This window comes from Cataglyphis hispanica, chromosome 4, assembly GCF_021464435.1.
Source record: "Cataglyphis hispanica isolate Lineage 1 chromosome 4, ULB_Chis1_1.0, whole genome shotgun sequence".
Taxonomy (NCBI): domain Eukaryota; kingdom Metazoa; phylum Arthropoda; class Insecta; order Hymenoptera; family Formicidae; genus Cataglyphis; species Cataglyphis hispanica.
In genome coordinates this window covers 5,129,190-5,150,833 of record NC_065957.1, presented here as the reverse complement: position 1 = coordinate 5,150,833, position 21,644 = coordinate 5,129,190, and the positions used below count along the sequence as shown (strand labels likewise).

Below are 21,644 nucleotides of genomic sequence, written 5' to 3'. Positions count from 1 at the left end.
ACATATATACATATATATATACATATATATACACACATATATATATATATATATATATATATAGGACGGATTGTCAAAAATTTTATCTTTAAACATATCTCTACTGCTCTCTGCTGTTTTTCATTCGGCAAACTTGCTCGATCCATAAATTCCTGTATAAGTGTATGCATAATATCGATTCGTATTCACAAATTGTTAACAGTTCGGACGCTCCCACCCCGTTCCATTTACTGGCCAAGTGCACAAAAATGTAAAAAATGTGCACGACATACCTTTTTCTCCATTACATTTAATCGATTACGCATTCACTGATTGGCACAAGCGGCTCGTAAGTTCCCAGAAAATTCATGCGATTACTTATTACGTTCGCTCGTACGATTCTTATCCACAACTCAATACCAACTAATTTATTCGGTGAACCATAAACTGGAAGGTTGATATTGATGTTTGGCTGGCGATAGCGGGGCCAATCCATAAACAGCTGTAGGCTGCATATGCGCAGGCAACGGATGTGCTGCGTGACTTGCCAGTAATGGTCTGGCCGAGCTGTGATGAGCTGGCGGTGGCAACGCTCGACTAGAATCATACAACGTTAATGGAGACGAGCTGTAAAAAACGGGATAACGCACATTAGAAAGTCTTCACAAAGTTCTAAAAAAGAAATGGTAAATTTTTCTTATAATACATAGATTGGCCGATTCATGAACATATACTTTTGAGAATAAATCAGGAAATGGAAAATAGTTCAACTATTAATTTATTAATTGTTCAATTAATAATTATATAGTTAATTTTATTAATTATAAATTATTAATTATAAATATTTAAATAGTTATTAGAGCTAATAATTAACTATTGACTAACTAGAATAAAGATAGTATAGATAATAAAAAAGACATGCATCTAACTAGTTTCCTAGTTACTCACCCGGGTGTGAATCCTTGATAGGTGGGCACTTGTTGCTGCTGGATAGCAGTAGCAGCCTGCGAGGGCGCGGCGGTAACATACACTGGAGGCGGCACCGCATGAGCTCTCGAGCGAACATGAGCGTATTCTTGATAGAGAGGTTGTCCCAAATGTTGGGCACTTCCTATCACTGGTCCACCTGCGGGACTTCTGCCGCCACCACTGCCGCCTGGGCTCAGATGAGCCGGATGTCCGTGATGACTGTGGGTATGACCCGGATGGGCTGTCGTACCTACTACTTGACTCTGCCTATAAATAACAAAACAAAATTCATCTCTCCTTTTATGGTTCATACGCTTCCTTTCCTTACTGCAATATGTAAATGATTTAAAGATTTAAGAAGATGCATTTTCAACAAATTCGCAAATTCCTCTTCCAATTTTTTCGAAAGAGAAAAAACTAATTTATGAAAGATTTCATTCTATAGAGTCGCGGACAATTCACGAAATCGCATATTGAATGCTTATTATTGTCGATTTTCTAATATTTTGTTTTGAAAAACAAGCTTGTATACATGCTACACATCAATTGCTCAAACGAGAACTGTCTAATAGTATCGCATAAACCATTCAAGAGATTTCATCTCATAATCACGTGTTTTGATTAAAAATACGGAATAACAACCATGCTGAAGAAAAATTCTCACCTATATTGATGCACAGGATTGGCCACTACCCACTTTTGATGGTCTCGAGAGTGTGCAGCCGGTGGTTGAACGTATTCATGCTTGTACTCGGCACGTTTTCCGGGCCAGGATACTCGTTTATCCGTGCCAGTCGTATACACGATATGCTGCTCTTGGAGATGAGGATGCGCACTACTCGTAGTCACATACTGCAAGAAGTGGTCATGCATGTCATAGACGTCATCCTAGAAAAAATATTAACCAAAGAAAATTACTAAAAAAAACAAAAAAAGATCCTGATAGCATACACGTGAGCCAGGCCTCCTCTCCTTCCCTCCCTCCCTTCCTTCGTCGGACATTTCGTGAAATAAATGAACGAAATAGTTCCACAATTTCGATAAAATTGCACATAAAAGAATAGAAACAAATTAAAAATAAAATTGATTGAATAGAAATGTTAATTAACCTGATAAGTCGGTGGCTCTTTACAAGCTGGCGCGTGACACGGATGTGGAGCAAGATACTCGACACCAGGTTCCGGTTTCGTCGCAACATTCACCATGTTGCATTCGGATTGTACCTTCGCCAATAGCCGCTTTTTTTGTGACTGAGAAGAGTATCCTGAGCTACTGCTGCAAATAATAACAAGAAAAGTTAATCCAATATTTATTAATAATACATGTCATAAATAATATATTACAAACATCATAGTAATAATATTGTCTATTCAAAACCGTGGCTAAAGAAGCTTCTTTTAATGTATTGCATAATTTTCAAAATATAAACCGCAAAACTCTGACTCAGTCTCTTTGCCATTTTCGTATTTCTTATTTTTATAGAAATTTGTTTTTTTATTATTATTAACATTAAAAATATATATAAAAGTAGACTAAAAAAATTTTAAGAAGTTTTAAAAATTTTTCTCACTGCATCTTCATTGTAATAAATACTCACCTGCTAACGTGATGTTGCTGCTGCGGCTCGTGTTTGATCAACTGCGTGGTCTGCTGATGCTGTGAGTGCTGCGGTAGATGTTGATACAAATGAGCATGTGTACGGCTTGGACTAGCTTCGCCGTCGCTGTCGCCAACAGTGACACAGCTGATGACATTCTTGCGTTGCGCTCGATGTGACGAACTATTGCTATGCGAAACGTGCCCGTTCGTGTGTTGACTGCTTATATGTGTTGACTGCTGCATTTGTACAACGCGCGGCGTTGATTGAGTGCTGTAAGTTTAAGCAAAAGAGATTTCTTTATTCAAAATTTTCGAGATGTCATCATTGGGTGCTTTAATCACTGGCAAGTTAACATTGCATCCGTGTGAAATATTACATGCTAACTTTCGACAATATTTGTTATTAAGAGACATTGGCTTTGTAGGCTTAGTCGATAATTGTTTCACGCCAAGCTCCGAAACCAGATTCCTAAGTACACCCGTAATACCAAGTACATCGAAAGTATTATTGTTTCCAAAATAAAATGTACGTGTATATATATATGTGTGTAATGACAATTTTAGAAAATTTATAATATACACAATAAATAAATGTAATAAACACATTTAATTTTACAAAAAATTTCTAAAATTTATGAAGACTGAATTAATTCTTCAAGATCTCCAAAGTAAAGCACATATCCAAAGAGAAAATCGATTTTGAATAAAAACTTAATAACAAAATAAATTCAATGAAAATAGGATCAATTTCATCCCTCGTGACATTCAATTTGTTAACTGCGTATTCTCAATAAAACTTAATTAATTATCGTTAATCATACAACACTCCTTAACGGCACATTACATTAATATACCTTCGTATGACTTCTTCACGGACAGGACGTCCGTCGCCCGACAAGCGAGTTGCCAAACTTTGACAGGCGCTGCACTGACGGTCTCCGCAGCTGTCAACGATATCATGCGTGATTCTACTACCAACTGATAATGCGCTAACAAATAAGCGTGCTTAACTATATATTTTTTTACAAAAAACAATAATCAGTTCACGATGTTAAAGAAGCAGAAAATGCATTTTCAATCCATTTTTTTCTGTTTAATTTCAATATATTCTATAATTTCCTTAATTTTATTTTGATTTGCCACAATTCATCAGTTTGATTGGTAGATTGGCAGATTGGATATAATTGCAGTAAATGCAAATTTCTATGCTACAGATACAGATACAGAAAAAAAAAAACTGATTGTTTTATTTTTTTCAAATATGATTATCAACATCTACAATATCTAAATCTGAATTCTACAAAATTATTAGAAACAGGTGCATCATGTTTTATCAAATTTCTGATATACTACTTTTTAATATACTGGATGCAGTCTATACTACTATTTGTGGTACACTCACCATTTTCCAGGCGCCTCATCTTCACTATCACTAATTGTGATAACGGAAACGGCTGGTGAAGGCGTGTCATCAATTGTAATAGTCTGCTGTCGCACGGATGCAATAGGTTGATGCTCCACATTGTGACTACTACTGTGCTTGCTACTATGATGATGGGATTGCACTGGCTGCTCCTGCCAATGGCTGCTCGATGTCGTTGGCGAATGTCGTCGCATGCTACTAGGTGGTGTGCTTTCTTTAACTCTCTTCTTCACCGGACTCAATTGTTGCGTTTCTTTTTTATGTTCGTGTCTATGCTGAGTCTGCTGTGGTACCGTAACATGATGATGATGTTTAGTGACAGTACGCTTGCCCCAGCTCTGCGAAGGATGCTCGACGAGTGCACTAGCATTGTAAACTTCCGTGACTGGAAATACCGGCCGCTGATCCTTCCCCAAAACAAGGGAGATCAGTTAAAAACTGAACATCAAAATCTGAATTTTCTGGCTTTACATTGTACGTGAAATGCAAGAATTGCGTAATAGATGAAAATAATAAATAACATATCACGGATAAAAAAAGAAAGAAAAGCTGATGCAAGCCAGACGCAGAATGAACCTCATATAACTTTTTACTAAATATCACAGTTTATTGACAAGTGCTACCTGTAGAATAGCAGAACTATCGACGATAAGAGGCCTTCCCCAATCACCGGCATCGCTCAGCAGTGGTTGTTGAATGGCTGCATGCTGCGGCGGCAATTGCTGCCACGATGGTACAATCGCAGCCATTTGACGACTTCCACCAGGCCAAGATGTCTGTACAGCATTCTATGATCATGACATGATCATGAACGTATATCAGCATATCAGACTATTATACGACCATTCGGAAATAAAGATAATTATTTTACTTACAGTAAGCAGCATTTGTCGACCAGTTTCGACCATAGACACGGGAACCGCAGCGTATTGTTGTTGAGCAGCTGCAGCTGCCGCGGCCACGGCTTGCTGCGATATAATCGACGGTTGAATCTGCAAAGGGGCCTGTTGCGGTTGCGGTGGCTATAAAAAGCGAATTCATTATCAATGGTTAATCATTCTAATAACAAACACTATTCATATATAATAGTGTCACTATTTTTTTACCTGAGCAACAACTACGTGCTTTGCAGGACTGGGCATCGTCTGATATCCGGGCGGTGGACATAATATACTAGGCACCAGTTGGTGCGGAAAGTCGTGCACACCATTTCGCCCGCTATTGGATCCGCTAGACGACCCGCTGTACTGTGTTGCCCGTCTACTGCTGTTACTATATATTTGATACTAAAATGGAGACAGGTATAAATTATAGGTATCCATTTTTTTAAATAAAATGTTATATAATTAAAAACAAAATAGAATATATAAACATACTAGATTGTCGTATCCTGTTTGCGCGGTGCGATGCTCTCTGACTAATCGTTGCACTTGATTAGTCAATTGATTGTTGAAGGTAAGAGTCACCGCACTGCCATTCGTGGTAGGTACAAAATTGGCTACTAAAGATGTTGGTGGAGGTGCTTGAGGCGCCGGCGGACCCTGATGTGAAGGACTCCCAGTAAAGTCTCCCGCGCGCCTACAAACCTCCATCATCTGGACGGAAGCTTTGACGTTGTTACAATGCGCGTAATCGACTAAGTGTGACAGAGTGACAAACGCGTGGTTCAGTGCCTCGCCGGGTGTTATACGGCGCTCCTTTAACCCAAACACATAAGAGGTGTAAGAAGAGTACTGCATTACGTTTTTATATATGAAAGAATTTCACTCTTTAATCAAAAGCATCAATTAGATATTACTACCTGGTCCATTGTAAGCATTCTCTTTAAGAGGTCAATGAACTCTCTTCTGTCCGCTTTTTCTGGCAAGAGTTGACCGCCATCTAAATCAGTCGGTACATTAACCTGACCGATATCATCAAGGCAATTAAAAATATATTTTCTCGCTTCCTTGGATTTGATACCAGTCTCCGCTTCGTGTTCTTCGGGTGTTTTTAATCTCCAAAATGGATATGTGCCTAAAAATATATGAATTTTGTGAAAAACTTATGTTCGCTATTAAAAAAAAAATTATTATTCCACGCGTCAAGATACACACTGTCCATGTCCCGATAAAAGAATTTTGTTGTTTTGCTGGCGTTGTTTAACATATGCTCCGTCGGTAGGCCCTGCGTTTGACTTATATATCGAATTTGATCATACTCGGAACTGCCCGGGTATAAAGGCCATCCCAAAAACAATTCTGCAACTACACACCCCAGCGACCACATATCTATCGCTTCACAATATGGAAGTCCCAGTATGATCTCGGGCGCGCGGTAGTATCGCGACTGCAGGTAGGTGTTACAGACGGCTTTAGACACATGCGAAGCTGATCCAAAATCGATGACCTTCACTCGATACGGTTGACGCATTGGATCCACTAACATAATGTTCTCCGGTTTCAAATCAGCATGTATCAATCCTAATTGCTGTAAAGATAAAGGGTTATTAAGCATTTACTAATCCTCATCATCAATCGAGCAATAGTAAATGTAAGTACGATTGTAAGGCGTACCTTTAATTTTAACAGCGCGGTCAATACTTGTTGGAGAATGGGCCTGATGTATTTGAGGGGTAGAGGTGAGAATTTATTCTGCTTCAAGAAATCGTAGAGGTTCTGCTCCAACATTTCAAATACCAAGCAGGTGTGTGACTTATGTTGGAAGCACTCATAGGCGCGCACGAAATTGAACTCATCCGCATTTTCCTGACTAAGTCGAGACAGGATGGAGACCTGTAAGTGCGATAAATTATTTCCGTATGAAACGGGGCGCAACTGCTTTTGTTTGCCTCTATATAATGTATCTTTTTTTTTTTAATTACCCACCTCAATCTGACCTTGGCGCGCGTACGATGGATGGTTCTTTAGAATTTTGATAGCTACTATTTCGTTCGTTCCTTTTTTCCAACATTTTACAACCTGCAAAAAACCAATTTATCTTCGTATAACTGCTAGGTAATATAATAACTGCTACATACAACTTTATAACTCCACATATTTAGACAATATTACAAACGTTTGTTCTTACCTGTCCAAAAGTACCCCTGCCAAGAAACTCGAGAACTTCGTACTGATTGGTCATGGAGTAAAGGACTTCATGCTGCACCAAATGATAATCCCCGTCACCCTGGGGATTGCTGCCACCGTTCCCATTGGCCGCATTGGCCACTTGCTTGCTATGCGCCGTCATGCTCGTCTGCTTGTTGTGCTGTTGCTGCTGCTGCTGCTGCTGTTGTTGTTGCAGCTGCTGTTGTTGCAGTTGGGTATGGTGTTGCGACAATAGACTACTCACCGCATTCGTCGCGTTGGCGGAGTGGACTGCCAGGCCGTCACCATTACCCTCCCTCGACCAAGTTTTTCTCTGTAGGAGGAATACACCTTATACAAAAATTTTTGGACGTTAAGAGATCGTCGTCAAATACGGAGAACTTCGAGTTGGGCGGGAGAGAACGACGAACAATAATAGCGATGAATCAAGATCTCTCGGCATAGTTACAATACAACGCACAGCTCGACGCGCACATACGTAGTAGGTACTACCTATGCAACGGAAATCCCAGAAATTTTCCACACTTGCTATTGATGCAAAGGAGAGCTTCGATCGCCGATTGCATGATTCGCGCATCATTGGAGATTAATTAACGGATGAGGATACTTATAGTGCAAACGTTATATCCTTGCGCGCTATAAAACAGCGCCAGCTGCGAATCAACGCTCGCTCGTCGATCATCGACGAGAGAATCGTACATCGATCGCGGAAGCCGAGGAAGCGCACCCTCGCCTCCCGCGAATCGCCTCAGCTAATTAATCCCCATCGTCGTGCATAGTCACCGAAATTGCGACTTTCGCCAACAGAATCACGCGCGTGTCCGTACACGATGGTCGGCATGAAATATGTAATGGGAGCCTTGAAAGCAATCGATAGTTAACTACGCCATACGGAAACGTTATCTACGCCGCCGGCCGGCGCTCGTGACACCCCCGGTGCAACGATAGACAACCGAAACATGATCATCACGCTCTGTAATTATCCTTATACGCCGGTGCGCAGTTTGAATGCACGCGTACTCTCGTCGATGTATCGTTAATAAGCCGACCGAATCATTCGGATGAAAAATAGAGGGAAAGAATGACCGAGCAAGAGAAAGAAAAGAGGGAATCTTTACAACTTTGAGAAATCGGATTATTCGCGTGAAAATTCTCTTTGGATCATCAATGATGCAATCGCTCTTCGGGATGTTAAAAAATTCTCACTCCGTCAGATGTATACAAATTCTCTATCTCAAACCCCGACACTGTATCTTTGAATTCTGCATGCTAATCTCCAACGACAAACGCTCTTTTTTGCCAAACAGCATTTTATCAGTTGGCGATTCTCGAATCGATCGCGCAAGTTATACGCGAGAGGATACACGTATAGATACATGTAAGCCATGAATATATCGCGCATTTGTTTGTAGTAGTATCTATAAGTTCCCGATAATAGACGTCATTTTTCCTATGACGTTAAGTGCACATACGTCGTTGCTCCTAGAATAGAAAAATTAATGAGCGTCGAGGTAATTGAGATATCTTCTGTATAATTAGAAGCTTGTTAAACTTTAGATATGCACAGCAATGATATCAAATTCGAAGGTTTCGAAAATTCACGATAAACGTTTATTATCAATCGCTACAAAGTGTCGCGAATCAAATGTACCGAAAGATTCGGTCGTGCCTTGGCTGTTTAAAAGGAACGAACGCCAAATTAGTTGAATGTGCGTCGATTCACAAACTCGAAGATGTGATTGCTCGATTGCAATGATTGAGACGGCAAAAATCGCGCGATGTAGCGACAGCATATTACGAGACGTTTGTATATCGCGAACGGTGGAACGAGAATGTCAGGAGACGAACGCAATGAATCAGCCATTATAGCGTGCAACTGCAAGCCGTCCGATGTTATCGAATCAACGTCGAGTAACAGTCAACGCGAAAATGCAATTTGGAAATTTCGATGGCAGATAAGACGTCAAGGCGCGAGGCGAACCGAGGGGACAATTATAAGATAAGATGTTAGCACAGAGAGAGATAGAAAGTTAGGCGACACCGTTGTTAAGCGTAATTTAAACCAACTCATGCCACGCACATTGGAAACAAATTCACACCAAGCTGCGAGAAAACGGAACGATGGAATAATGTTTGACTCCTAATTAAATGAAAGTTAATTTTATATACAGCAAGCGATCGTCATGATATGTGCAATTATTATCAATAAATATAGTCGAAAGATCCATTGCGAAAAGCTTGCAATATATGAGACAAGTGAGCAAACTGTATATTATATTCTTGCTACAAATTAGATGTCTCTTTCCCTTTCGTCCGTAGTAAGAGAAGGCCATCAGTTGCGAAGTGAGAAGTATCACGACTCGTTGCCAAATGTAGTCTCGGAGTCAAACAATCTAACTCTCGAGCCTGCGCCGTTATGGCAATAAGCGGTTAGTCGTTAAGTTTTATTCGCCGGAGCACTAAGGACAACAACACGTATGACAAGACCGTGAAAGAAAGTTCTTCCTGCCTGTCTGCATAACGTTAAGAAAAAAAAAATTGTAACTATTTGCTGAGAGAGACGTGATTGTTCGCGCTCTCGTAATTACACGTGTGTGCTTATAACAGCTGGCTCAAGAGAATACGAGCGATGCCGAAACAACAACAAGCTATGGTAAAACTCGAAACTTGCAAACAAATGACACTGAAACATTGCCACGATTGTTTGTTCATTCTGCTGATTACGCGCGATACTGAAAGAAGAAAAACAAACAAAAGTCGCGCATTTAACGTTAAATATTGTCGTTAAATAAATATTTTAAGGACGAATATACGAAACAGGGATCATGTAATATAAAAAAAAACATTTCTAGAATAAGTATAATAATTAAGCTCGAAAGTGCGAGTCTTTGATTGCATAATATATTATTCCATTTAGCTTCATAATTAGACGTTGAATATAATCTCTATATTATTGGATAAAGTAGAATATTATAGGACTGAATTCAGCGCTGAACACGGTGTTGAACATGAAGAGCAGACTATTTGAACGATTAAAAATGCGGCAACATAGAAGGAACGTAGAGATTCTCACCTTCTGGCCACAGCGTTGGTACGTGTCTAAGAGCTTGATCGTCGAGGCTCGTACCAAGGTCTGCTGGTTCGGACTACTCTTCTGCAGCGCATTATTGTTGTGCAGCGAGCTAAATGCGGTATTAGCACCGTTCACGGAGTATCGTTGTTGCAGACCGGTATTGTCCAATTGGTAGTCGCTGGTCGATTGGACCAATGCGTGCTGGATTACCGGCTGGCTCACGTTGTAGTCCAACTTGCGTTTCTTGCTGTGGTGGTGAACGGTGTTGTTACTGCTGCTGCTGCTGCTGCTGCTGCTGCTGCTGCCGTTGACGCTACTCGTCTGCTGTGTTTGGATGAACATGTCATACATTCCCTATAATCAAAAAGGTACGATTTCATTAACAACGATTGAGCTTTTATACGTGTGTGTGATTTAATATTTTATTCACTTTTATATTTATTTTATTACTATTATTACTCTTTTATTATAAAATTTTGCAAATAGAGATCTAATCTTTTTTTTCATTACCTTTACATTTTTTAAGTATTATTATATTTAATATTGTTATCAGCATTATTATATTTATTATCATACTTTGATATATTTTAAAATTTTGAAAATAAAAATCTAATCATTGAAAAGAGATAATTGACAAGTCGTCATTAAAAGTTAAAATGTGATCAATGCTTTAAATATTCGAATAATGATGCTATTAATTAAGGATATTTGTAACGTACCTCGCCAACAATGTACAAAATTGCCATAGCGACAAAAAATATCGCAGAGAACACAAAAAGTAAGGCCAATGATCATGAATATTTTAGCGCCATCTTCTTGTCCACGTCAGTTTAAGTCAGTGATTTTCAAAAAAGCTGTCACCAGATGTTATCATGTAAATGCAAGTGGCCGCTTTTCGTTTTTCTTTTTTCACTAAATTTTTCAATAAATTTGACTTGAAAACAAACAATTTTCTTAGGATTACCGATTGAACCGTCTTGGGAGAACGGTCTTTTCTTTTCTCCAGTCTCAGCTGCCGTGGCTGAGAACTCTTGTCGTTCGTTGCTGCGCCGTTCTTATCATTCGGTTATATTAAATGTTTCGAAACAATCCATCGATTTTGGGACTATTTCAGGGATCCGTAGTTCTTCAATCTATCTCACGTCCTAAATTTCAACATGAGACGCGTGTCTTATATTAAAAATTATTATAGCTAGAAATACAAAAATGAGGATTACCATGCAAAATGTCTCACAAAAAATAAAAAATAGATAATATAAAAATAAATACATAATATATAATATATCAAGACTTTCACAACTATTTTTAGCGTTTAATTTTCAATATTAATCGTTTCAATATATGAAACATTAAAGAAAGATGTATCACACATACAAATTCTCCAATCTCAAAGTTCTTTAATTCTGTCTGATATCGCCGATATTTATAGGTATTTTCTCCTTTGCTATCAACATGCTGTGTAAGTTCACGTAATTCTCTCAAATCGCAACTAAGTACGCAATATTACACAATGGATTTGTGACTCATAGCTAGAGTTGCCGATCGAATAATACCGGGGTGAACGAAAACATCCGATCGATGTTTTATCCCGATGTTATCCCGAGTGTCTCGGAAACATCGCGATTTCAAGCCTCCTCGAGTCTTCCCTTCTTCCTGCTATCTATCCATCATATCAGCACGCATCTCAATCTCTTTATCCTTCTCTATCGTTCTCGCTGTCATTTATCTAACGTGCGCGACGTGCTCTAATTATAGTGCTGACTATCAGAAATAGTACTGGTCGGCATTACGAACGATCCACGGTATCACGAGGTACAGTTACGTTTAAGTTAACCGACTCGACACCCGTCGGATCTTAACAAACTGGTGCAAAAACAAGTAGCACGACCGTGTCGGTCACTTGACAGGCCGTAAAAAAAAAAAAAATACCGCACTTTGACCCAAGAATGGCGATGAGCTCGTCATCGGTTGCGAGAAAACATATACTTTATACTCCTCATATTCTCTAATCATAATTAAAAAAGTTGATATTAAAAATTTCGTTGAACATAACAAATACGATCTCTTAATAAGTAGTAGTAAAAGTAATATTTTCATGCAATTTCCAGAATGTCTACTCAAATTTTGTAAAAAAATTCTCTGATCCTCTATTTTTGTTCAAAATTCCAAGTAAAGAGAATATTTTAAAGAATTTTTATTTTCTAAAATAAGTTCTTTTATTGCACGCGTTTTCTAATGCTTTTCATTCATACGAAAGAGAAACACTCAAATTTTGTAAAAAAATTCTCTGATCTCCTAGGTATTTTTGTTCAAAATTCCAGGTAAAGAGAATATTTTAAAGAATTTTTATTTTCTAAAATAAGTTCTTTTATTGCATGCCTTTTCTAATGCTTTTCATTCATACGAAAGAGACACACTCAAATTTTGTAAAAAATTCTCTGATCTCCTAGGTATTTTTGTTCAAAATTCCAGGTAAAGAGAATATTTTAAAGAATTTTTATTTTCTAAAATAAGTTCTTTTATTGCATGCCTTTTCTAATGCTTTTCATTCATACGAAAGAGACACACGAAGCTATTTAAGTTTCAAGAATTAGATTTATCAAAAAAAAAAAAAACTAAATAATTTCTTTATGATAAAAATTTTTAACTTGTATAACATTTTCATTTTTTATCATTAAAAATTAAAATAAAGAATATAAACTGCATATTCAATATTTTGCTAAAATATTCTGTTTATAAAAAAAAAATATATATATATATATATATATATATGTATGTATGTATAATATATTTTAAATACATAATTTACAACGTGGCTTATTGACGGATTATCTACTGCTTACAGTAAAATTGTAAGAGTAAAATTATCAAAAAGAGAATTTTTTTTACAAATTGAATTCTGAGTCCTAATAAAATTCTATGAGAGCTCCCTGATTTCTCCAAGTACAAAAAAATTCCATGAAAACTCCAGGTTTTCCATGTTTTTCGAAGGATACCTTGATTTTCGTTGGAAATCTGTTTAATCGTGTCAACAATTTTGCATAATTCTCTTTCTTCAAATGTAATAAATAATTAATAAATGTAGAATATATAAAATACAAAAATAATATCCTAATGTAATAAAAATATATCTTATCCACATATTTTCCGAAAATTGTAGCAAATATATATAACAAAGTAAGAAACTCTGATGATTGTGAATCGAGTGAAATCGCAGTAATCCGTTTCAGCGAAAATAAGTAGCGGCGGGATAACTGTTTCGGAGTAATTTGTTAGGTCACGTCGCGCGATGACTCAGCCTGGAATAAAATTAACAAAACTTTGCGTCACTCTGTAGCGGCCGGCCCCCGCACAAGTAATCCGTATATGTACTGTATATGTTCGTGCGAGTAAGTACATACATAGGTATGTGCATCGCGCGCTTATATTTCGCGCGATGAGTCAAGCCGATCGATTGATGAACGGGGAAATCCGAGCTTACTCGCCAAAACTTTCGTGGCAAATTGCGAGATAGCCAAGTAACAGCAAATTCCAAGTGGCCAATCGCATCAATTGTCGTGACAGACTTACGATCGTATGTATAGAGTAATGTAAAAGTACAATAATGAAGCGGCAATAAGCATACATTGATCACACAACTCTAAGATTAATTTAATTTAAAAAATTCTATTCTATTATTAGAGAATTTATTTTAAATTATCTGATAATTCAGACGAGTTCGAAAAATATTTTTAATTTTCAATAATAAATAAAACTAAAGTTATTATGTACGTATCGCACGTTTTGAATTCTTGCTAAGAAATTGCAGAGAGTTCATTTTTGTTTTCGAGTTTATTATATTTTGCACATTTTTCTAAGTACTCTATATGCAGCCACTGAATGCATTTTATAAACGGCTAAATAAACACAAACGAAACGGAAATAATGCATAATTTCCTCACTGGACATGCTGGCAAGATTTACGATATATTTTAATTATATTTTTAATTTCGAAAATCGTTACAAGAACGCGTATTTAATAATGCTAAATGCATTGAAGCTACCCTATAAAAGCTTCGAATTTCTAATACACTTCAATAAATATCATAAAGAGAGAAAAGTGTTGAAAAAATTTAAAAAATATTTAAACTTATCTTTAGAAAAATATTTTTGTCATTAAGAAAAACCATCGTTTCGATTCATAACAGAAAAATTATTAGATTCGATCTTAATAATTTCATTATTCTATTCATTGCTGCCACAGGCAATTGCGTAGCAGACGCTTAATATAAAAAGTTACAAAATCAGCGGAAGAATACACCTCATACGATATTCGAGGCATGCGTATAATATATGTGTACATGTTACACGTGTATACAAACTTTTATATTTCGTCTGAGAAAAATCCGCGGGATTTTTTCGACGACATTGATGACAAAAAACGATAAGAAGACTTATTCGCTTTTCGTACGTATCATACGACAAGATGGAATTGTGTATTATCTCGCCCGTGACCATACAAGAGAGTAAGCTAGATTGAGCGGTCATGCATCGGTGACCGGTCATTCACTGATGCATCTACCCCATATACACTGATAGCACGTAATCAATATACTGCACGACGCATCTGCGGCGAGACTTACTTTTAAAGCGGTACCAAGCGGTACGTGTCGATACGTGTGTGAGAGTCGTGCGACAAAAAAGTATCGATAGTCGCGCAAATATCATCGGAACTCCGGGCGGGCGAACTAATTATCGATGACACGTGACGTAAATGAGACGTCGCGCCGCTTTTGATGCGAGATTATTATGTTAATTCCCCGCACTAAGGGAGTCTTACGCGCCGATCGTCGTAAATTAGAATCCTAGTATCGCGACCATAAACGTCCGACGTCCCGTATTTATAACGGGCAATCCTCTACGTGCGCAAAAATTCGCCGACAAATTGGACGTTCGCACGTTAAGCTTCATTTGTGTCGCGCCGCATAAAACGACATCGCCAACAATCGACTGAGCGAATTAATCCTTTGCGAATGGTGCACCGTAAATAATCGCGCCTAATGCAAATGTAACCGCGTAACGTAATTCTTCTCCGCGGTTTCACCGGGTGTTCTAGTAAAGGCGTATCATTGCCACGGTCCAAGACTGTATTGCCGCGAGCCGTCTTAAATTCGTCTCTAAGAAATGGAAATTACGCGTTGGTTGGAAAACTTGGCAAATATGTATAATTGCTTTTTCTCTGAAAAATGCACACGAAACTTTAGAGATGGAATCTTCAATTATATCGTTAGAAGACTTTGCACTCGATCTTTCTTCATAAATACACTGAATAATTAGTGGCGCAGGCCGACCAAAAAAAAATTTTTGTCAAGTAACTCTAATCAGAGTAAGTGTTTCTTATAGATTTTCGATCACAGAAAACAATGCTGTAAACCAAATTGGTCCATCGCATCAAGTTTTAAAGTTATTTTGAATTTTAAAATAAAAAATCGCTGATTTCCCATATTAAAATTCAAAATAACTTTAAAACCTAAAGTGATAGAATAATTTACAGCGGCATTTTTGTGATCAAAAATCTATAAGAAACACTTACTTTGATTAAAATTACTTGTCAAAATTTTTTTATCATTAGCCTAAAAAAAAAAAAATTTATCAAATAATTTTAAGAATGATTTCTTATAGATTTTCGGTCACAAAAAACAATGTCGCAAATCAAATTGCTTCACAACAGGTTTTAAAGTTATTTTATGATGAGAAATAAGTGATTTTTTCATTTTAAAATTCAAAATAACTTTAAAAGCTGTCGTGATGGAGCAACTTGGTTTGCGGCATTGGTTTTATGGCTGAAAGTCTATAAGAAACACCTACACTGATAGAGTTACTTGACAACAATTGTTTTTTTTTGTTGACCTGTGTAATTTTCTCTCTTCTCCTTTTTTCAATCTTTAAAAACATTTCAAGAATCGATTGAAGTGTCGTAAAACGAAAAAACCAAAAACATTCAAATATTCGTTCAATGAGTCTATTTTGGAAAAGCGGCGTTACGTTTAAAATCAAAACCACATTTGTTTTGCGAACAAAGAGACATCGCAACGCGATTTTCATGCCCCGCTTATGTATCAGTTAAGATTCGCCATCATCGCATTCATCGATATGTATTTCTCGCGGATCTATATAATTACAATTTTTACGTAAACCCCGCACCCTTGCTTAAATAAACGTGCGATTGCGTGAAATAAATCCGCTTGTTATTATTATATTATATACGCAAAATGCGTGCAAACAAACGTGCAGCAATTTCTTTTCGTGGAAACAGAACAAGCACCGACAAATCAATGAGCGATTAAGTAATTGTTCCACGGATTAACACATGTTTATATACTTATTACGTCACTCTTGTCAAAAACATTCATTTCTTGTTCGAGCGATGACAATCAAGAGATAACGGGCACGACTCTCGAAAATGTTATTTATATTTCTTTTTTCTTTTTTTTTTTTTTTTACAAAAAAATCGAGGGACATCCTATAGCGCGTGGAATCGCTTCCGTTTTTCATTCTCTCCCGTATATGTAATCGATAAAAAGCAAACATTGCGCGATTCTTTGATGAAACTCCGGTTCTAGAACCGTTGGACGATATTTATATCGATCAAACTCCTTCGGACGTTGGAAGGACGAGTCGTGTCTCTCTTTATAACGGGAGAAGGTATTCGTTTCACGATTTATCGCGATGATTTTGAGCGAAGAAACGCCACGGACCAGACAAATTGCGAATGGGAAGCTAAGAAAAATCCTCCGTGCGTTAATAATGGCCTGCAGGACCAGGCATGAAATAATGTAGAATATTATGAGGGAAACATGGGGCGTGCGTATCATTACGGACCCGAAAATGATATCTTTTCTTCCGGCAAGCTTGTACACGACCCCGTCAAGGATACGAGGATCCAATTTACCACTACACATCCCAGAATACAATTTCGCGCTATCTCATCCCCGTCTGAAGAATTATACGCTTTTTCGTAAATCGAAATTTAAGGCACGCAATGAAATATCGGAATTCGCGCTTTCGCGTAAAAAAGGTAGCATACCTACAGAGTGTCCTTTAGCATAAAACAAAATCTCTGAATATAAAAAATCGATACAATAATTATTCGGCATTAATTTTCATGAATAAATAATTAATGAACGCTCGGATGAAGATTTTTAGCACGTATTAAAATGTGACACGATTAAATTGAACATAATTAAACTAGGATTAAAATGAAAATCTCGCATTAATATTTCTTTCATAAAAATACGCATACTTTCCATAATATTAAAACAAGATTCGAATTGGTACAATTAATGCGATGCTTGAAAATTCGCCAATTTTAACAGATATCTTATTTTAGTTAAAATTCGTAGGATAATGAATTGCTTCGGCGATGTGACGTGTCAGCGCCTAGCAGCCGGTGCAACGTACTCGAGCACGAATGCATGCGTATATATGTATTCGACGCACTCATACATGTATACCGCGTACCTCCACGAAGGAGAACAGCCGCACAAAAATGCCCTAACGGACACACAAGCAACGTATGTCCTGAAATGCCTGCACGTGTACAACGCGACGTGTATACTTATAGCAAGATTCGTTCAAAAAAGGAGAAAAAAGTAATAAAAAACATATCCAAGGCGAAAAACCAAGTCAACCTAAACATGTCTAATCGAATAACTACAGACCGTATATTGTTTTATCGTTTCATTATTTCTCCATTTTTTATCGAATAAATATATCATTTCGGGAATAATCTTCATTAACTTCAAAATTAGAAAAACTAAAAGCTAAAACATTTTTAACTTCAAATTTCAATTTGTTCCTTGATTCATATAGTGCTCTTAATATTCAAATATATGATATCATGTCGACACTAATAACCTGATGCCCGATTATCATCTGAATATTACCAGAGTATTCGGTTTATTTTGAAATAATTAGAGAACTGCTCAGAGATATTGGAATCTAATCTAAACGTCTTGCAAAGTAATAAAAAAAATGTATAATACACAGTATTTCAAATATAATAGCCATAAAATGTAATACTGTCAATTTTTTTAGGAACTTTTTCTTATTCATTTTCGTATTAAATAAATCGATAGACATTCAAATAGTTTAGTATTATATTGATATTGACTATTAGTCTATTACTCGCAATTTCAAGTAATGGCCTCGGATAGAGACGGTCGAATAACTATAGTCCTGCATTGCAAAAATAAAAATATGTTTTCCATCATGCAAAAATAATTTGGAATTACACTGACAAAAAAAAATTGTTAAAGATTTAATATGTCATATTTGACTTAAATACTTAAATATTTTAATTTAAAGAATAGTAATTAATTGAACGGTAATTAATTTAATCAAGTTAACAACTTTTTTTCTCAGTATACAAATTCACAGTTTTTTGTCTTTCTTTAGGATTAAGGATTTTAGAACTGGAGAGTTTTCTCATTATATATGAATCATGACCATCAACGTTATCGTGACGTTATTGACTATGGAAATTAACAAGCGCATGCAAAATAAATGAACGGCTACCAATCGCTCGAATGATGCTAACAAGAATATTAAAATTCACATCGTATTGAATAAACAGCTTACGCGAGAGAAATCCGCGTATAAAATTTTCAAAAAATAAGGAACTGTGCTGTCATTTGCATTTTTCAAGCGACGGAGTTTAATGTACCATTCAAATGAACCGTTGGCAAAATACGTTCGCTCAGAAACACGATAACAGCTATTCCAAGCATCGCTAATATTTCTAAAATGTGGCACACTCTCCAATTCCACGCTTAAGCTTGTCGTATCTCGCGTACGAGATGGTGAAATCGTTATATTATCTTCTTATATCTGAAATTTGTCCCGGAGCTCGCGTTGCAAAACGTGCCAATGAACGAATAGAGGAATATAACGAGTCATTACAGATCGTTGAGTCGAGAGATAAGTACATTTGTTTGCGCACATTTATCGTTTTTTACACGATTTACAGCAAACATATTTATTAAATTTTGTATAGCTCGAACAAGGCAATAAAAGCAATGATTCGTATTAAATAAAAAGACTCCGCGATGTTTTCTCTTCGTCGCCTACTATTTATAACCGGCATTTTGCAACAAAGAAACCGTCTTTCTCTCTCTCTCTCTCTCTCTCTCTCTCTCAGATATAAACAAACGCATTTTTTCCGCGTGACATAGGAGAGACAACAATTGCCGCGAAGCGTCGAGCTGCCAAAATTGTACGCTGAAATGTAGCTGCGAAAGCGAGCGAATCGATAAGCTCTTACCGAATTCAGGGGCCTGCCTGCCTCTTCGCAAAATTACTAATTACGGCTAGGGCACTCCCCGACGCGTTCCAGCGCTCACCGCCGAAACCCTCAACTGAAACCCCACAGTTTGCGTCCAGTACAATGCCTATCGCTCGAAAACGAAGGGCCGACGGGCTCACCATGTTAATGCCCAGGTATAAGGGAGATACCCGCATGGCCGAAGCCCACACTGATGCTCGTGCCCGATGGAAACTACCCAGTCGCGCGCACATATATAGGGTGTGCCCAAAAATCAACACGCTCTTCTTAATATATATATATATATATATACTTATACAGGATGTTTTTGAATAAGTGCGAAAAATTTTAGACGATTCTTTCGATTTCGAAAATTAATAATCTGGAATATATAAGTATATACTCCTATGTCTCTCCTTGAGAAGTTACACTTCTCCAAAGGAGATAAAATTACTTTCTTAAATTATTGTTTTTGTTCCTTTTTTTCCAACATTTGCTATAATTTTGTTTTACTTGCTCTTTTATTCTAAAATTCAACTTCTCAGATTAATTTTAAACCTAACTGGTGGTACGCATAATAATGTATTTTATTATTTTTCTTGAAAACTATTAATTTTACGAAAAAAATAAAAAAGTTTCTAATAGAATCAAGCTTTCTACAACATATTTTTAGATGATCATATTTCGGCCCATTAAAAAGTTTTAATAAAAAATTTAATAGGCTTGTTAATTTTATCCCCTTATAACGATATAGGAAAATTTAAAAAATATTAATAAGTATCCTTTCTACCAATAGAAAACATCCATCAAATTTCATTTTTCTAATTTATCTAAAATTTGAAAAAAAAATTAATTTTCACCTCCCTATTTAGAAGGATATAATTCCTCAGGGAGAAATATAGGAACATATGTTTATATAAAAGATCCCTCTTAATTGTCGACAAAGAATCATCTCCTAAAATCATTCGCCCTTATTTAGAAACACCCTGTATATATATATATATATATATATATATATATATATATATATATATATAAAATCTGTCAAATATATCGAAAAGCAGTCTCTCTCTCTCTCTCTCTCTTCATTGGTATTGCAGATTGCAGTAGGAATTTAATCTTGGAGTTATTCAATTGTACGAATACCAGCGACAAAATTAAGCGCAGAAAAAGACTAAAAATACGGAATAAATATTATGTATATATGTAATCATGTATATTTCGATAAAAGCATATCTTTGCGAAAGATAACTAAAAAAACTTTAAAGTTCCACTACGTACGTTCTAATCCGACACTCGTGTTATGCGTGTATATACATGCATACGTGTGCGTGAACTCGATTTAACAACCGTCGACGGACAGACTCGACGAAGACAACGACTACGTCGCGCCGACAATCGCGGGCAATAGCGTGACGCGAAATCGCGATTCCGAAAGGCTTCCGCGACGCGGCTCGACGTGACTCTTGCGTCGTCTTGCAGGCGACAGCTGTTTCGAGATTTAAGATATAAAGCGATAAAGGGCATTATTTTTGCCGATGCATCGAAAGATTTTCTGAAGGACGTGACGCCCGAACGGATTTCAAAGGATTCAATTCACTCGGAATAATTGTAATTGTAATTTTGCGCAAGACTTAATGTCCTGTTGGCACGTAATGCGGACGATCAGTTACATGCGATTAAAATCTCGCAGTCTCATATAATTGAATAAAATGAAAGTGAATATGTCAGAAATGTCAGAATGTCAGATAACGGTTCGCGTTTTAAAGCAGAGCCAAGGCAAACCTGGCTCTAATCATATTTGTGTAAGAGTCTAAATAAGCTTTAACGGCATTCTCTAGCGCTTTATGACTAGATTATTCATGCTTACCATCGATATTGCGGTGAAGCGTTAATATTTATGTAAAAAATTGTAATGTAAAAGAACCTTTATATATATATATATATATATATATATATATATATATATATATATATAATTTATACGTGATAAAAAAAAAATCCGTCGAATGAAAGCTAATGAAAGAGAATGAAAGATAATGTAGTAATTAAAAATTTAATACTGTCATTTGAAAAAAAAGGTAACATTCCGTACTCAAAATATTCGCCAGTACATTTCCACGTGAGGAAGATTACACCGTTAAAAAAAAAAATGCCGTTTATCTGTCAAGTAATACAGCAAAAAGAGAACTAGCATAAGTAGAGCGATAA

General features: G+C 36.7%; 1 protein-coding gene across 2 annotated transcripts in view; it reads right to left on the bottom strand.

Annotated features, from left to right (window-relative positions):
* LOC126849344 (homeodomain-interacting protein kinase 2) overlaps positions 1 to 21,644 on the bottom strand; it is an 89,347-nt gene continuing 67,703 nt past the window's right edge. The window contains exons 5-23 of one of the 2 annotated variants that reach the window (XM_050591078.1): positions 11,097 to 11,277; positions 10,852 to 10,986; positions 10,133 to 10,486; positions 7,040 to 7,372; positions 6,838 to 6,930; positions 6,526 to 6,744; positions 6,067 to 6,439; positions 5,769 to 5,986; positions 5,347 to 5,667; positions 5,077 to 5,256; positions 4,846 to 4,992; positions 4,594 to 4,758; positions 3,950 to 4,371; positions 3,402 to 3,491; positions 2,546 to 2,818; positions 2,058 to 2,223; positions 1,613 to 1,836; positions 928 to 1,215; positions 1 to 606 (exon numbers count right to left, since the gene is read on the bottom strand). In XM_050591078.1, coding sequence (XP_050447035.1) covers positions 408 to 606; positions 928 to 1,215; positions 1,613 to 1,836; positions 2,058 to 2,223; positions 2,546 to 2,818; positions 3,402 to 3,491; positions 3,950 to 4,371; positions 4,594 to 4,758; positions 4,846 to 4,992; positions 5,077 to 5,256; positions 5,347 to 5,667; positions 5,769 to 5,986; positions 6,067 to 6,439; positions 6,526 to 6,744; positions 6,838 to 6,930; positions 7,040 to 7,372; positions 10,133 to 10,486; positions 10,852 to 10,878 — 4,092 coding nt within the window. In that variant the 5' untranslated portion in view covers positions 10,879 to 10,986; positions 11,097 to 11,277 and the 3' untranslated portion in view covers positions 1 to 407. The remainder of the gene's footprint in view (positions 607 to 927; positions 1,216 to 1,612; positions 1,837 to 2,057; positions 2,224 to 2,545; positions 2,819 to 3,401; positions 3,492 to 3,949; positions 4,372 to 4,593; positions 4,759 to 4,845; positions 4,993 to 5,076; positions 5,257 to 5,346; positions 5,668 to 5,768; positions 5,987 to 6,066; positions 6,440 to 6,525; positions 6,745 to 6,837; positions 6,931 to 7,039; positions 7,373 to 10,132; positions 10,487 to 10,851; positions 10,987 to 11,096; positions 11,278 to 21,644) is intronic. The other variant, XM_050591079.1, reaches the window with a different exon arrangement.